Source organism: Manacus vitellinus, unplaced genomic scaffold (assembly GCF_001715985.3).
Source record: "Manacus vitellinus isolate BGI_N305 unplaced genomic scaffold, ASM171598v3 scaffold_21_pilon, whole genome shotgun sequence".
NCBI classification, from domain to species: Eukaryota; Metazoa; Chordata; class Aves; order Passeriformes; family Pipridae; genus Manacus; species Manacus vitellinus.
In genome coordinates, this window is record NW_021939546.1 from 14,370,692 (window position 1) to 14,388,976 (window position 18,285).

The window sequence follows — 18,285 nt, forward strand, 5'->3', positions numbered from 1 at the left end:
CCACACGACACAACCCCATCACAACAAGCACCAGCTTCACAGCACTCTCACCCTAAAACTGGCAGCACCATCCACAGACCCTCTCCTTTCCCACTTCCCAGTGCAAGGAGACTGTGCTGATGGTCTGGATCCCCATCACTACCTGATAAGCAGCTTCTCCAATGGTTTGTGCAGCACAACAAGGCAGGGTCTGTCTGAGAGGGCTGACTGGGCCCCAGCCACAGGTGGAGACTTGGAGGGAGAACTACTGCCAAACATTTTCCTCTTTGCTTTTGGAGTTGCCTCCTTGCTCTGGACCCTGTGGGGAAAGCGCAGCTGCAAGATTCGGTCCCGTAACTCCTCCACTATCTGTCATGGCAAAAGCAAAAGGTAAACGTGACCAACTTTGTCTGGAGACATAAGCTACTCAAAATAAGCATCCAGAACAAGAGCCTGACTAAAAAGAATAGAACAATCCTTGAATATACAGGACAGCAGGAGTTAAAGGTCATTTTAGTTCTGAGGCACTAGCAAGATCAAGATGACACAAGGCTTTTTCGGTCCATATTTTAACAACTACAAGTATTTTTAAAAGCAAAAGAAAGGTCAAAAAAACCCCAAAGATGATTTCAAGGCTGAAGAAATTGCCTTTCAAAAACTCAGATGAAAAACAAATTAATTGCATGCCAGCTCCTCTGCAGAAGCAGTCCGAGCACCCACTCTCATTCTTCTCTCTTCCTCAACAGCCTACAGTAAATGTAAACTAGTCCATATCAGCTGTGGGAAACAGCCTGGCTCTGTCTTATGCATTCCCCCATGATCACATTCATGTGTCAAACCCCTATGGTAAAAGGTTTCAGGAGCTTAGGTTATTTTTTAGGTTAATTTTTTTCAGTATATTTTCACAATGACTTCCTGATTACTCTTTTTAGCTTTTAGCAGCTCTGAATATGGTTCTACCCACACCAGCACCTGATTCTCACAATAGCCCAGTGTTTTCTTTGAAATTTCCATGGTTAGGTTTCTTTTCACAATATTTGTTCAACTCGTTTCAATTTCTATTACCATTGTAGGCAAACGAAGAACAGCAGCTCCTCATCTCCTTCCTCAACACTAATTATTTCAGTAACTTTCCCCATCATTACTATGTCTTTTGCAAGGAAAGGGGCATCCCCAAATCTAAACGCCGAACAGAGTTCTTTTCCATACAATGCTGCCACTTGGGTCCCCTTCATGGTTTCATATTGATATCACAGGATCACTGATGGTGTTTAAGCTCTCAAATCCAAGGTGCACTATTCTGCAGTTATCAATACTGGCTTCCAGCCACCATTGTGCTGCTTAGGTGTCACCCAAGCACAAGGTTGAAATAGTTTTGCACCACCTGCACATTTTCCCAGCTCATTATCTGCTACCTTTCTACAAATGAGTTCCCTAACCTTTGACTGGAAAAACCATAAACAGCTTCCGCTGTGATGAGAACAGAGCACTTTTACAACTTACTTCTTTTGTCCCCCGAGACACTTTCTGTTTTATGACACCTCATTCCTTCTACAGTTGTGCCCTATATGAAGTCTCACCAAAAGCTTTCTGAAAGTCAGACTGTACCAGGTGCTTCCCTTCCCTTCTGCATTGGAAACTTGAATAGCTCAGCACAAAAACTGCTTTCCCTTAAACAATGCAGGCTAAATTCTACTGCCATCCTCCACACTGGGTAGATGATCAGCCTTACAGCAAGCAAAAAAAAAAACAAACCAAAAAGGATTATGTATGATACAATTTATGATTTACATACAGCTCCTACCGCAATGATCTGGAGCTTGCCCACAGCTGCAGGGTATGGTGCCCATCTCACACTTTCTTCATGAAATAGATATTAACTTACACCTGCCAGAAGGAACTCCTTCATAAAACCTCTCACTTGGCATTAGCAGCCCACATGTTGGCCCAGCAACCAGTGCCCAAAACCTGGATCCCCAAAAGACATGAGAGGGCAGATCCTCCAAAACACTACAACATTTAGTGGTTCATTATCTCAGAAAGAGATGGTCCTTCCCATGTTTGTCAGCTTCTCCTCAGACTAATCTCTAACACTAAAACTAAGTTAGACAAACAAAAGATCTCTTTCATGAAGATAAAAGATATAGGTTTAATGATAAACCTCTTGTTTATAATAAAAACTTCATATAGTTCAATAGCAGGCCATCTTTCTCATACTTATGTTTTACTTAAGAATACTTAGACTTGTCTCAGCCATTAGACCTGGAAAAACAGTCCACACAATAACCCCACCTTCTCCATCTGACTAGGGCAGACCATTTCTTTTGATACAAAAAGGTTATTAAAAGCAGACTTTTACCTCCTGAAAACATTCCCTGGGTATTTTTTTTTCTGTCCCTGTACTGCTCATGTGGGGCATTGTTTGAATTTTAAGTCTTAACTCCTCCCTACCTGATAGATTAAGTACAGCATAAGCAATTCACCATTACTGGAACAGATAGCCCAAGGAACATGTAGTACATTCATCACAGAGGTCTTTACTGATGAGTCAGACAAGTTCCTGAGAGATGGTATTGATTGTGCTTTTGTCACAAGGATGGGCCAGATAACCTTTGAGTCATTTTGAGCCCCGCAGTTGAAATAAGCAATGGGAAAAACATTCATGTGACCAGCTATTCTATTGATCTTCGAGTCTTTGGGTTTAGATCTTCCACAGACTTAACACAGAAAGTTTGCCCAAACTGACCCTTTCTGCTACAGAACGTTCACACTCATCTAAGCCTTAACATAGTAGTTACTTATTACAGCGTACCTGCCCACAATGACGCCTGTGATCTACCCACAATTCCCACATGCAGAAGTTCTTGTGCTCTGCTCCTACCCCACGAAGCAGACAGCCAGCTCTCACCTTGTTCCTGGCCTGTGCAGGTGTGCCAATGGGGAACCCCAGCCGGAGGACCATGCAGGGAGCTTTGGAGATGATCCGTACCACATAAAACGAGGAAGGTGTAAGATCCTCAGAGCTAGGGAGGAGGGATTAAGACAGGGCTGAAATAGCATGGATCTTGCTGCTCTGTTGTGCCAGACCAAGTACAGGCTTGGTCCACAGAGCTCAACAGCCCACACAACTTCACAGTATCAGTTCTGACAGGCAGAAACCCCCCAGCTGGTTTCTCTCTCCCTCTGGGCTGTGCCTGGAACACAACTGCACCAGTCTAGAAATCGCAGGATTTCACACCCACTTGTCTAGCTCTTATCCTCTCCTCTAGACATCTGCTTCAGGCCCATCACCACACACTGGTCTAACCAGATCTTCGCTCTGGCCACGCGGCACCGCCTCAGAGCCACTCACCCGTGTATCAGTTTGACGTAGGAATAGCCCTCCACCAGCACAAAGCTGCTCCAGTCCCGCAGCAGGGACGTGAGTGCCGAGTGGGAGATGCGGCACTGGATGGTGCTGTAGCGGCCGTTGTTGCCTGGCGTGTGCAGGTGCTTGGGCACAGGCCTGCAGGGCGGGGCAGAAGGTCATTTCAGGACTACAGTTTTTCTTCTTCCCTCAGAACCCACAGAGGCTTTGCTACATCCACTGCAACTCATCCCCCCACTGGGGGAATAACAGCCTTATTCCTCCACAGCAGACAGTGCACAGGCACCTCCCCTAATTGTGCACACTGCCTGAGCCACAGGGATCTCCACCTTGCAGAGAGCACATCCCTTGTTGTATCCTTTCTATCTCCCTCCATTCAATATATGACTATTATTCATATAACTCTGCAACTAGGACCCTCCTCAGGAAAGCAATGCTTTTGGGAAAGATGTTTTCCAGCAGCAAACAAAAACTCCCAAATGGATGGTCCCACACCCCGGCCTGCAATCAGGAAATCCAAACCCAAGAGGTACTTGAGAAACAATTTATCCTCCTGAGAACAGCCCCCACTCTCAAACAAGATGACTGACCAACCCTACCATACCTCCCAGATAAACAAGCCTTCACCATCCACCCAATAGTGAGGCTCTTCCCTCGGCCACAGGTACCCACAACTGCACAACTGGGCTGAACTGGACACCTGCTTTCCCAGGCTGGCCCACACAGTGCACATGAGCTCAGCCCTGCCCATTACATACGTGTCATGCTCCAGAAGGACGACGATACGATGCATGTGCAGCCACCTCTGCCAGAAGTTGGCATCCATGGAAAGGATAGGCTTCCAGTAGGAGGCAAACTGGGAATGGCTTGAGTCAGACCCACTGTGCTGCAGGGACAGCACCTGAGAAAGTGACAGGACAATATTCAGCAGGGAAGTGTCTGGTTCCACCCAGAGGGAGTGGGAATTTCTCTAGCAGCTGAGCTGTGTACGCCTAGAAGGCCACATCCCTTGCTCTGGGTGACTTCCTCTGAGCAGAATAAGCGTGTTCACATTGAAACAGGCAGTTCAATGTAAGCAAAAATAAATTAGGCTCATGAAATGTCAAGTTAATTAGGAATTTGACTACTTAGCATCAAGTAAATCAACTGTGAAAAAGATGGCATATGTAATGGTGTGCTTTCTGATCGAGGGGGGGATATATGGCTTGTGTCAGCAAAGCAATTAAACACTGAGATTACTCAACTGAGAGTACTTATGCAAATAGGGTGCCAGAATGGGTGGCATTGGGCAACTCTAATATATTTGTATGGTAACACTAATTCCACCAACTACAGCAACTCTGTTGACACAGAAATAGCGGTGGTTAGCCATAAGAAGGGAGGCTCCAGATATACTGTGGGATACATAACTCTACAGAGGGAAAGTGTATTCGGCAAAACTAAAGAAGGGCTTAAATAATAACATTAAAGGGATAGTTCTCCTAAATTAAAGCTCCCCTAGCTTTTCTGCTAGTCCTCTTCTATCAATGCCAAGGACACTGCTAGCAGGGAACAGATAATATGCTGGCATTTCTGCTCAGTGAGCTTCAATGGGTTTGAATTTTGCAGTGGAAACCATTAGCTCATATTTTGTTTAGTTTCTGCTGTGCAGATGACAAGTATCTCTCTTGCACCTTCCACGTGAGTGCTCAGAGCAATGAGCCTATTAAACAACTATTCAGCACATCCTGTATCTTCATCTGACAGTACTGAGCTACACCAGCACACAAGACTGCCAGCAGCAACTCTACATCTATGAGGAATCCACTGAAAAAGCACAGCAAAAGTAAGTGTGTCAGCCTCCCCATCAGTCTCACACACCACATCACTCCAGGAGAAGGCTTCACAGCACACTTGGGAGACTTGCTGTTGGGCTCAGAGGTGTAGCTGCAGCAATGAAGACATAGGGTGATGTCTCAGAGGGGAAAATGTATGGCACAGGATGTTCTCCACACTACACCTGAACTCACTTACTGAGCAGGACAAGATGAAGACAAGATGAGCAAGAAATGAAACCTAAATGCAAGACAGAGTAGGCATGTGGTACAACCTATCCCACATTAAACAGGAGAGAGAGGGAACATACCGGAGTGGTGGAGCCTGGGGGGATGTAGAAGAGGGGCACGCCATTCTTGGTGCTCTCGGGAATGGTGAAGTGTTCTGGGACTGTGTCAAAAGACTGCAGATGAACCAACATCTGATCTGTCTGGTTGATGCTGAAAAAGAAGAGGCAGTTAGCCCCAAAAGCCCATGCTCTCCCCCTTGCTGCCCCAGCCAGCCCAAGGCCCGCACACACAGCACTCGCTGGGACTGGGAGCCCATCCACACCAATGGAGTTTTCTTGGGCAATGCTGGGATTCAATGCCATGAACATGTTAAAGGGGTTCCAGTGTAATAGCCTAATATATAAGGAGGATGATCAGAGTTGGAAATGAAGTGCTAGAAAAGGAATCTGCCAAACAGTAGGGAGTAATGGTCACCCTGGCCAGGAAATGGTTATAACCCAATGGCCCTTCAGCCTTAGACATGTTTGCTCCCAGTGTGACCACAAAGCACAGCTGCAAGGGTGTGCTGTAAGAACACATGACCTCCATGGGATGGCAGTCAGAGGTAAGGTTTGCAACACAGGATCCAGATTCGGGAGCAGCAATACCATCACCACAAACCATTCTCACAAACCAGGTGACAGACCAGTCCCAGTCTTTTCTGGCTTGTTGCCAGTCATGCCTCTTCCTCAGAGCACATTCCTTTTGGACCTTGGGTTGGGATGGCCACCTGCATAAACCATGTCTTAGCATGCCAAGGAAGGAATTAGTTACACTGGAAACTGCTGGGGACAGTGCAGCTCACCTCTGCAAGGTGTTCCAGAAGCGCCGGATGACTGTAGTGCGGTACAGGCTGGTGATGGGCTTCCTCATGGTGCAGCTGATGTCATGCAGAATGTCATAGCTCCCCTCCATCGTCACCTCCACCCACGTGCTGCGCTTCGAAGGGTCCAGGGGCCAGGGAGTTACAGCCAAGTACTCAATCCTCATGTTATGCTTCCAAAGCAGCACTAGCTTGACCTCCAGCTGAGACCCGCCTGCACGGGAGCAGAAGAGTAAGTTCAGCTGCTTGTTGAATACACATCTGAGCTTTTACCTCTGACCAGGGATTCCTGAGTACCATGGGATCATTTGATCACTATGAGGGGAACAAAGTAATCTAACAACTGTTTGCTTTCACTAAGTCACTCTCTCTCCTCTGCAATGAAGAGAGGCTTTGCTTGCACAGTAGTATTTGGTGAAGAGCTCTCAGTTCTTTAAATGTACATGTACTGTATCTACACTAGAGAAGGAAACAAACTCAGAGGAGGTGCTGACATTTGCAATGGGCTCTTCTTCACAGCTTTATCTTTGTTTCCAAGAAAACTGTTGCTTTGCACTTATGAACAATTCGTTAAGCTATCAATTTTCTCATCTGCACTGTGCAAAGTTAATCTATCCCACTGCAGAAACATGGATATCTGGACATAATGGGCACAAATCATGAACAACCTGGAAGGTGAGGCTCAATTCTTGAAATAACCTCTGTTCATCCCGCACATGATGAACATATGATGATCATGAACATATTTCATGACCTAGAACTTCAAGCATCACAGTTTCTCACCATGTTTACCTTCTCCTCCCAAAGTTAAGATGTTGAGAACGAATATTCACCTGTTCTTCAAACTGTACATTTTTACCTTTTCCTTTAAGCGAGCCATTGCATCTCTATCAAGATTAACACAAACACCTGACACACCAAGCCTTGCTGAGCCAAAAGAGCAGAGAACTGTCACACTCCTGCTGACTGTGCAGGTGTATTTGTACTGCAACATCCCAGGGAAACACATGACCACGCTGCGATTTCGACTGCTCAATCATCCATTCTGATGTCCAGCCTGCTCTGTAGTTTGCCAGACTTGCAGCATTTGTGTGATAAGTGATTGGATGTGCTGGAAACCATCCGAACAGATCATCAGCCTGGATGCTCTGTTTCCTGCAGAGTTGCATTTGCTGCTGTCGAAGGCACATCATGCCATCCCCTCCACAGGTTGATTGCACTCCTCCTTAAAGCCAGATTTTTGTTCCCATGGTCCCTGCTGGGAGGCTCCCTCAGAGTCCTCTTCCTCTGTCAATGTGTAGAAGAAACCATCCAGAGTACATGCCAAATTCATGCCCAGTTGTTCTTTTGATTAAATTATCTTTATTTTGAGAAGTTTCATTTCCATAACACTGACAGGGAGCGTGCACTAAGAAATCCTTACCCAGTGTCAGCTGGGTATGATAGAACATCCATTCCCCTTTACAGTCCCAGACCTTCCTGAACCTCAAGAATTCATCCTTCCTGAACAAAGATGATCAGAGGTGAATACTATATTTTACCTGTACTTCATCTGAGAGATTACTAGGTTTTTATTTAAGGTCACCAATATTTTCCCACAATGGGTGCTTTGCATTACTATAAATGCATTTTCTGGGGTTGTACTACCTCTTGTTTCCTGTGAAGAATGTTTAGTTCATCAGACAGGCTAAACAAGAATTTATAAATTCATCTCTTTCCATTTCATGCTGTCACCTCACTTTTATTGCTTTAGGGCTCATCCACTGCTTTCTGCACAATATTTTGGTTCTCATAACAAATCCTTTCCGCTTCATCAACAGCAAACATGATAAGCAAATTCCTACATTTTTTGCTTAGATCATTAATGAAAATATTTCCAACTTTCACCTCTGTTTCCATTAGTCATCCTGGCTTCTCTCCTACAATACCACACAAGCAAAACTAAAAACACAAGAAAAATATTTACTTAGTTTGAAGTAATACCCAGTTGAATATTTAGCCTTTTTTTACTGCAAAGCAATCTATTGGTTCTTGACTTTATTGTTAATAAAACTTTTTGTTACTTTAATTTCCTTCATAAAGTCCAGCTCTGTTTTTTCAGAAAGCTCACTTTGTTTTCCCTATTCCTGACACTGAGAACAGCCACTCTTCCGGACCAGCTAGTGCCCAGCCACTTTTGGGGCTGGACTGATTCACAGAGGAAGACAATGTTTTGAAAACTGTCCTCCAGGCTCTGCTCAACACACAGCAACACAAAACAGTCAGTGAGAATTTTTTTCTTGTTTTTGTTTAAGAGGGAAATTCCCTGACACTGTCCCAGAAAGAAAAAGGAAGAGATCTGGGCTCCATTACACACCATATCCCCACAGCTTCTCTCCCTTCCATACCTTCCAATCCTCCTTTCACAAGCATTTCTGCATTCCTAACTAACCATAGTTGCCTCCTAAATACCTAAATATCTAAAAATTAAACAGTGAGGGTAACCAGAGCACTTATAAATATCACAAACAACCTCTCCAGGCAACTCTGAGCACAAAGCTAGCTATTTATTCTATTTTGCCTTTGGTAAAGTGAAGGAGAAAAGCAACAGTGTCAAAGTCGACAACTGCACTCTTTCCTCTTGCTTCACAGCCAGCTGGCTCCTTAACCTTTAGTTTGCAAGTTTTGGCAATTCAGGTTAATTAACTGTTCTTTGTTATACACTTCTCTGTAGAATGACCCAGAAAGCCCTGATTAGCAACGTGCTTTTCCTTAGCAAAGGCAGCGCTTGATCATTGGTAAATTCTACTGTTCAACAATTTTTCTGATCACAGCCAGCAACTCCCCAGAGCATTTAGCCTTTCCAAAGCACGAGTAACATTATCTGCTACTATTCTGAAGGCTGCATAGAAAAAGGCACTGTATTTTTGATATCTCTGACATTTCATTTTTAAATTCCTCCTAAAAAATACACAGAAAGTATTTCTGGCTCAAGGAGCTCCTGAGCTACAAAGAGCTAGAGAGTGCTCAAAGGGAAGGAAAACAGGAAGGGAGAACAGAGATTATCATGTATGTTTATCCTATTCTTACTCCTCCCTGCGCACCTGCCCGTAGCAATTCACCACAGAAAGTAACTGATCCAGTGCAGCTGCTCTTCTGCTCTTGTAAAAACAGAAGGCAAATCCATTTAGCATTCCAGGGGGTAAAAGACAGCAGGAAGATACCCAAAAGAAAGTGCAGGAGGCATGGTGAACATTTGCTGATATTTCTGATACCTGTAGAACACAGGAATTTGCTGCTTTACCATACCCTGAGCCAGAGGTTGCAGCTACACCTTTGTGCAAAAGGATCCATGAACTTGTCTGACTGCTTTTCAAATGGTTCACACCTGGTGAATGCTCTTCCAGCATTTCCATGTAGGACTACACAGTCACCAAGAAGAGCACTTCACCATTGCTGCCAGATTAAAGAGAAAGGCTCTTTATCCAGTGATGTTCCAGCTGTAAGTGAACTGGTGCACAGAAGGATAAAAGACATTGAGTGTGGACAGGAATTGACTTGTCACACTGTTTCACAGACATTCCTGGACAAGGAAAAGGCAATGGATCTAATCTGCCTGGATTTAAGGGAAGTATCTCGTGCCACACCTATGCTAGTGAAATCTGCAGACATTACTAGAACAACTGTCTCATTGAGAGAATTTAGCAGATATTTAATTTTAACTGAAAACTCCAGAAACAAGAAATTAGGGAGATTCCTGGAAGACCAACTTTAGAAATTATCCCACCTAATCTGATTGTTAGCAACCTTCCCCCCCCCCCAAAAAAGAGGTGATTTAGATCCACTCGGTTTGTAAGATGCATCAAGGCAAAAGAACTGCAATTCCCAGTCATCACAGAGGAACAGTGAGGGGAACTGAGCGAGATGAACTTCAGAGTACTATCATGTGAAGGATGGCACATTTAGGGACAATTAAACAAACAAAAGGCAATAAAAGAATCCCAAGGACTCATCAGCTGGAAGAAAAGGTGCACGAGAGATTCAGGGATTTCTGTGATGACACCACAATGCAATCATGGAGAAAGCTCATGTGATTCCCAGTCCATCACATTGGGTATTTTACTTCAGGAGCAGGGAATTATTAGCATTGCTGAACAAGGCACCGATAAAACCACATTTACAACACTCTTATCAACTGTTTTGAGAAGTATGAGACCAAACTGAAAAGAGAACAACTGAAGGGGAAAAAAAATGAGTGCTATTAACCTGAATAAACAAACAGAAAGCCTGCCCTTATGAAAGAAAGGTGAAACATGGGCTTGCTTAACCTGCCAAAAGGGAGGTTACGTGGAGAAAGACATCGTTCTTAAATATGTTTGTGTAAGCCAGAGAAGGAGGATAAACTTAATTAAAGACAATAAACTCACACAGCTCTAATTTGGTCTCAGGAAGTTTAGAAAGGAAGGTAGAGAAAGAGCAATGAAGCCCTGGGACAATCCTCCAAGCAGAGCAGTGGTATAAGGTATTTACATGGTTTTAAGGTAGACCACAGTAAATTCATAGAAAACATCATATGGCAAGTTTGGAATTACTTTGGAGTTATATCACAGACATTGACTCCCTGATATAAAACATTGTCTGTACTAATAAGCTTGCATTTGGATTTTTCCATCTCCCCTTCAGTTAAAGTACTACCACTAGTCACAGCTGGAGATGGAAAGTTAGGTAGGATTTCCTGGCACTGCTTAGGATACTCAAAAACCCCTCAAGGTTCCTAGTCAGCTGCTAGTTCCCACACTCCAGGTGCCATAATCTCTAGTGAGTCAGATAAGAGAACAGGATCACTGGAAGGTTTTCTGGTCTTCTTGAGTTGGTCATGGTCCTGACTGGTCTGACATTTTCACCTAACAACAGCCTTTGGAATTTCTTCCTTTGGAAGGCTGTAGTTTGGAGACATTAAGTCTGTTGCACCAAAGTGCTCAACTTCACATCAGCATTTTGGAGTGCATCTAGCAAAGGACTAGAAAGGGATGAAAAAAAAGGAGAAATACAGATGAACTCCCAGAAAACCCAAGTTCTGTCATTAGTTTCTCTGCAATTGTGGGGAATCATTTCCAAGACACAGAGCATCACTGTCTGTCCCTCCCCTGGCACTAACAGCCACAGAGGATGAGCCTGGCAGGTGCATAACTGCACAGCAATACCGGGCAGCCCCGCACCGTGAAAACAGAGTCTGGGGAAAACAGCTCCTTCCTCCACAATATCAGCCACTCTGCTGAAATGGCAGACCCTGTACTCCCCTCTAAAGCAGCTGAGAAGACAGTCCTATCCGAGCCTCCAGCTCCCAAGGCAGCAGAGTCACCTTTTGTGATGTTGACCTCCCGGATGCTGTAGCCCTCGCGCAGCCGGACCGACACCACGCTCACGAGGTCGGCGTGCACCTCCTTCTCCGTGTGCTTCTTCCTCCGCATCGCCAGCGCGGGGTTGCTGCTTGCAGACACCAGGTGCTCGTTGAACAGCCTGTGCTGGGACACTGCAAATGGCAGAGATGGGGTTTGTGAGGGAGCAGCTCCCCTCGGCCTAGCCCCATGGCAACGTGCCTCCTGAAGTGTTTTATAAAAGCTGCCAGGAACACTCGCCTTGCTGGCCTGAAGAACAACACATCCTTCAGGCACCACTCACACCCACTCCTGATTCTGCAACGTAGCAAACAGGTTCACGAGTGTGGCCAAGAGGCCTGGGAGAGGGGCGAGGTGGGGTGCCAGGCCCTGGTTCCTCTGGGACAGCTTTTGGACAAGGCACAGACTGGAGTTACGTCTCACCTAGACGGGCAGAAACTGCACAGCTGCTGCAACAGTTGCACAGCAAGCTTTTGGGCTTTACCAGTTTCCCTGGAAAACCTGAATTCCTAGGTGCTATCTAAAAGCACCTGGATGTGGAAGCCTTAAGCTTAAACCCTTAACAGCTGATCTTTTTAAAATTCAACATTTCCAAGTCCCAGGCCAGCTCTCTTCAAACTTGCCACTGTGTGTGGCTTCTGCTGCCAAGTTACAGAAGGCGCAGATGGCACCAGCACAGCGCCAGGGCACGAAAGGGTGTTTCCATGTTTTACTGGTAACTAAACTAATCTGTCCTGGCACACTCCCAGTCAGTAACAGTCACAAAATAAGAAAAACCAAGAGAGGCATTTGGGATGGTTCTCAGGGGCCTGGTTTTCCAATCCCAACTGATGTCTGCAAGACCAGCTAGGAGAAGCTCTCCAGAATGTCCCCACCTGAGAGCTAACCAGTGTTCAGGGAAGGGCGGGCAAGAGCTTCTGACCCCTCTTCTCCAAGTTCCAACACAGTGAGCCTAACTGCAGATTGCTGAGCCAAGACCACAGAAAGGGGAACAGTGGTCCTCCCAATCCCTGGAACCAGGAGGGGAGTCACAGATGAGGCTGTGTGACCCTCTGTACCCAGAGCCTTCAGAAGGCACTGCCCAGAGGGGACAAGGGAGAGCATCAGCATAACCAAGCCTGGGGGAGTCACCCCAAAGAGGTGCTGTAAGACATCCAGCTGCTGGAAGGAGGACATGCACATTCCTCACCACAGTAATACTCAGGATTCAGAGACTCCCCAGTACGCAGGAAGGAGTATAGCAGGAATGCCTTGTGATACACATTCAGATCCAGGCTCAGGGGATCCAGCTCAGGGCATGTGGAGAGGTAAGCACCAAAAGTGGCCATGGCGATGAATTTCATCAGTTCCACATTGGGAACGTGGCCAAAGCTGCAATCATACGAGTAGACACCGCCCACCTGCAGGATGGAAAAAGAAGACACCTGAGAGAATGCAGCAGTGCTGAGGACAAGGCAGAGGGCTGGTAAGGGACTCAAACAGGCAGAGAAGGCTCCTCTTCCCCTCTGGAAGCGAATGCCACCAACAAGAATCCATCTGCCTCCCCCTCTGCCCCACACTGCCAGGTACCAGACATACCTGCACAAAGGAACAGGCCACTGTGCCGCTGCGCAGCTGGTTGAGTAAAGTCTCGCACACAGCCACATCAGGGACACTGGTCACACCATCCGTAATTATTATTATACCTGTAAATAAGGCAGCATCTTAGAGCATCTTCCATCTCAAGCAGCTATCAATCTCCCATTATATCCACCAGAGAGAAAGTTTTAGGCAGGGCAAAAGTAGAAGGAAAATCCCAAGCATGGTTTAGAGCTTCCAAGGCATTATGGAGCTGGCAAACACCTTGGCTAGGTACAGCACAGCACTTAGCTCTGCACATCCCGGGTTGTCCTGAGCAACAGTCACAGCTGTACTTCCTCACAAACTCCCCAATGCTGACACACAGCACGTGGCACAGTGCTGTCCTCCCCATTCCCACTGCCACAGTTTGCCCACAGCGTGGAGAGTAAAAGCTGATGTTGAAATTTCATCCCCAACAGAAGGGTCCAGGTACCAGCCCTTATAAAATTAACCTCAGCCTAAGGCAGGAGGAACACAACCCTTTGCAAACAACTGGGCAAACCTTAACCCTGAGGATGCAGCCAACCTGCACTGGAGTTGGAGGGCAGCAGCTGCAGTGCCAGGATCCCTTGCCGGACCATGCTGACCAGGCCAACATCAGCAGTGACAACAGACACGCTGGGCTTCCTCCCGGATGACTCCTGCCCCTCACTAGGGCTCTCTTGGCTCAGGGGTGACAAATCCACCTGGAAAAGTTAAAAAAAAACCCACAAGGCCCCACGGGGCTGATTTCAGCCTAGCTCTAGTTCTCGCTCTTCCAAACACCCTTCAGTCTGGTAGTCCCATGGCACCACAACCCTGGAGCACCTCAACAGACTCCACTAGTCGCTTTAACTTCCAGGTGCTCTCAAAATCCTGGTCACTTGGGCCCGTCAGAACAGCTGGACAAGGCTGCTTGAGGGGACAGGAACGGGACAGCATGCTCAGAGCTTTATTCTAAGCTGATTTCTCACAGAAGAGGAAATATGAGACACTTTGGGTTCACTTAGAGCAAAGCAGTTCCCAATAAAAGAGATGGTGAATACCAATTTATTCCCCTTGTCACTTAGTAGAAGCTGCAGCTATTCAGCACCTACTTAATCTACTCTTTTCAGCCCAGAAAGGCTGGAGAAGCAGAGACAGCTGTGTCTCACTGCAGCAGAGGGAGCAAGGAGCCTCGTAAGGACAAAGTCTAGTGCCTATGCATTTACCTTTGCTCAAACAGCACTCGTTATGCACTGCTGATACAAACAAATGCAGGTAGACTTCTCCACCTTCTATGAAAAATATCCCCCAGGCAAAGCCTGAAATTTGTATAATTACACCAGTGAGAAACCTGTGTTCATAGTCCCCTCATCCCCAGAAGGCTCTGGCACTTCAAACCTGTAATAAAATATTGCTTCATTTTTACTGCTAAGACAGAGAATAGGCAAGACCCTCCCCTGCAAAGCTGCAGATGACTGGAGCTGGGAAAAGAAAACTGGGACTAAGGAAACTTTTGTTATGCACAAATGGGAGCAATCTGTGGCTGTGAGCAAAAAAAAAAATAAAAAAATCTATCCATCGCTTTAATTTGCCAGATGCCATAAATTCAGACACTCCTTAACAATGATACAGCTAATACAACTTCAAAAGTTTAAAAAGTTTTAGTCCCTGCCCTTCCCCTGGGGCCTCCCACCTCCACCCCACAGCCTGTGGCAGGACTCACCAGTCTCTCTGGCCTGCAAGAGCATCTCTTTCCCCCATTTGCATGGAAGAAGTTATAAGGTAGTTCACCATGAGAGAAATACTGCATTCAAGCAGGAATGCATACAAAGCACTGCAAAAACACCATCTGGACTCACTAGACCAGGTATTTACTTCCTCCAATCTTCCTTCTGTTCCAGGACTGACAGTCTTAGTAATCAAACACACAAATTTCAGCTGGAATATGAGATTCGGAGCACTCCAGATATGGAACTGCAACACACCACCAGTAGCCTCTTGCTCATCTGATTTTGAGACTTTTTTTTCCTTTTAGCTCAAACTCTAATAACTAAATAAGAATTAAATCACCTCAGACAGGCCAATTAGGACTTTGACTGCAAGAAGATCAAAAGCAGCATGGCCAGCAGGTCAAGGGACGTGACCTTTAAAGGTCCCTTCCAACCCAAACTTTCTATGATGCTTTCATTAATTTCCTGATACACATATCCATGGCTACTAACCAGCATTTGCCACAGATTTCAAGGAGTACTAGAAACTGCACCAGTTTTAGAAACTGCACCAGTTTTATGGTTAGTTTTCGTCATAACAACAAAGTATTTTCAGTCATGAAATGTAACAAGGGTTAAGGGCATATTCACAGCTATTTATAGATTAATAATATGGGCATAATCACCTCTCCCACAATCTTCTTCAGAGAGAAAGCACATCCTACCATTTGTCCCATGATGTCAGGCAAGTCAAGCTGTTTTACTGCACAAAAATCTTAGGGAAAGTAATCATTCTCATCAGTCCTTCTAAACACTGGTTCTGCTTTCCTCAGAGTTAAGGTCTCGTTAGCGCATCCCACAACATTATCTTGCCAACTCCTCAGCTGTCCCTTCTGCAGACCTACCCTGCTGTTCCTCTTGCCACCTCACCTCAGAGGGGCCTCAGAGCGCAGATCTCAAGGGAGCCAGGAGACCCCAACTACCTCTGCCCTCCTTACCTGAGGTTTGGGTTCATACTGTTGCTGGAGCATCTCTGCCACTTTGTTCTCAAAGGCACACAGCTGTGTGTAAACTTGGTGCAGAAAGGCCTCACGCTTCGTCTCATCCAGCTGACAGCCCTGGAACAGTACCTGGCCCAAGGACACACACATCAGTCATCACTTTAAGGTTTTATAGCACCACCCCACAAAAAGGTACACAGGAACACAGCTCCCTGCGGTGAAGTTCAGACACATCCCTGACAAAGAACAGGTACAACACAGGCCACTTCTCTCTGCTCCTGCTCAGAGCCAACTGCCCCTGAGCAGTGGTGTCTTGTGGCATCTGGAGTTCACTCTGCAGCAGATGCTCACATTGCACTTTGGGAAACCTTCTTGGGCAAGAAATTTTTACTTCATTTGCATTCTTCCAAGATAAGCAGCTGTCAGGAGAAAGTGATGTGGGATTCTTGCTAGAAGCCATTAACTCTGGTCTGATGTTTCTAAGGAAGGCCTGTTTGTTCCAATCTAACTCACCTATAGACTGATCCAATTATCTTCCAAAAGGAAGTAAAGAAAAGAAAAATTAGACTGGACATTACAGAAGAGGCTGAGTGATGTGACAGAGTGAACCTGCCACCACAGAAACTCCCCAAGCTGATAGGCATAACACCTGTGTTTACAGATGTAGCCCAATATAGTGTTAATAGGGGAGATACTGAGGCACAGCAGGATGGTGTCTGCAAGATTGCTGGACAAGACGACACACAAAATACCACTGGCAAATGGAGAAGTTCCTGCTACGCTTAATCTGGTAGCACCTAAGAATGGACCAAAGTGAAGGCCACGCTCCTCAGGCCCTACACAGACCCTGGCAGAAGGTTTGGGCAGGGCAGGGAGAGGGCGGGAACACGCACAGGCTAAGAGGCTCCTCCTGTTACCACCCACTTTCTCTGGTATTAGCAAAAGAATGAAACACGCCATCAGAAATGTGTAAGTAATGTGAAAATACAGTAAGGTGAAAGAGATCAAGGATGAACTTCAAAAATCACACTGGCACCATAAACCAGACCTGAATTTGTTAAACAGACCTACCCTGACACAAGTAAAATCTCACTGATAATCTCAATACTGGGGCTGGCTGCTCCCTCCAGCAAGCAGCAGCATATTCATAGCAATGCAAAGAGAAGAAGGTTTGTAGGAAGGGGCAATTATTTTTGAATTAACCACTGCTACACAGCTGGAGCAGGCAGACAAGCTTTTGGGCACATGGGCTCTGCTTGGATGCTTCAAGCTAATTATAACAGGAAAAAGAATTAATCAACAGAAATTAAAAACAACAACAAAACATCAACGAGCACACTTTCAACATGAGGCAAATATCCCCTGAGGCCCAATTCTAAGGTCACGCCTGTGGGCAGCATTCTCCAGAAAAACCTCTGCCTTCTGCCCAGAAAGGAGAAGTTGCTCACACACACTTCTGCACCACACCAGGCCACATTCTAGTGAGACGAGGCTGCAGCATCACAGATCACAGAGCCCAGCTGCCACACACCCCTGCTTTCCTCTGCCCTCACAGGACCCTGGCATAGAGAGCTGAGCCAAGCCCAGGGACAGGCTGAACCTCACCTGGTGGGACTGCAGGCCAATGATGGAGGAATATGCCTGGATGGTGACAAAGATCTCTGGCTGGTAGATAATGTCTGAACCAGGGATACGAAAGGGTCTTAACAATCCCACCAAGCATCGGGAAAGGGCATGAAACACTTCATCAAAAATTATCTCCCCCGTTGAGTCATCCTGCAGAAACAGAGAAAGAGAACAGCTTTTTTGTTTTCTAGGACTTTCAATCTCATTGCTGGTTGTCCCACCCTGCAGAGCCAGCAGCAAACATCCTTCTGCAATGGCAGCTGGATTAAAACAACAGCTCCCATAAACAAAAATCACACGTTGAGCATCCAGTGGAGAAACAGGACCTGCCACTAAGCTGCTCGGCCAGGAGCACAGCTTTCCCAGCTCCCTCCTAGGAAAAGCAAAACTTCTGCAAAAGTTAAGACTGACGCTTAGAGCAATAAGTCTTCTCAGCAAATAGAAACGAGTCCAGCCTTTTCATGCAGAACACCCCGGAGAGGCAGTTTCTGCACTTACCACAATCCCCGTGGAAGGGCTCAGATCAAGCTCGATCACAAATCGGTACTGGCGGGCCAGGAAGGTGACCCGTGTGGAGGGCACGAGGAGATAGGGCCTGGGCTGGACGGGCTCGTCCGGCTGCCACCCGTTAGGCAGGATGCTGAGAACATCAAGCTCATTCTCCGACTTCACCTGCCAGAACAAGCAAATGAGAGAAGGAAGAATCCACGTCACAGGAAGAATCGGAGAAAGGA

General features: G+C 46.1%; 1 protein-coding gene across 8 annotated transcripts in view; it reads right to left on the reverse strand.

Annotated features, from left to right (window-relative positions):
- SZT2 (SZT2 subunit of KICSTOR complex) overlaps window positions 1-18,285 on the reverse strand; it is a 53,911-nt gene that overhangs the window by 35,139 nt on the left and 487 nt on the right. For all 8 annotated transcript variants that reach the window (XM_029959651.1, XM_029959649.1, XM_029959647.1 and 5 more), the window contains exons 3-15: window positions 18,050-18,223; window positions 17,531-17,701; window positions 15,923-16,054; window positions 13,778-13,937; window positions 13,210-13,316; window positions 12,821-13,031; window positions 11,595-11,765; window positions 6,236-6,467; window positions 5,472-5,601; window positions 4,105-4,247; window positions 3,332-3,484; window positions 2,888-3,002; window positions 143-348 (exon numbers count right to left, since the gene is read on the reverse strand). In XM_029959651.1, coding sequence (XP_029815511.1) covers window positions 143-348; window positions 2,888-3,002; window positions 3,332-3,484; window positions 4,105-4,247; window positions 5,472-5,601; window positions 6,236-6,467; window positions 11,595-11,765; window positions 12,821-13,031; window positions 13,210-13,316; window positions 13,778-13,937; window positions 15,923-16,054; window positions 17,531-17,701; window positions 18,050-18,223 — 2,105 coding nt within the window. The remainder of the gene's footprint in view (window positions 1-142; window positions 349-2,887; window positions 3,003-3,331; window positions 3,485-4,104; window positions 4,248-5,471; window positions 5,602-6,235; window positions 6,468-11,594; window positions 11,766-12,820; window positions 13,032-13,209; window positions 13,317-13,777; window positions 13,938-15,922; window positions 16,055-17,530; window positions 17,702-18,049; window positions 18,224-18,285) is intronic.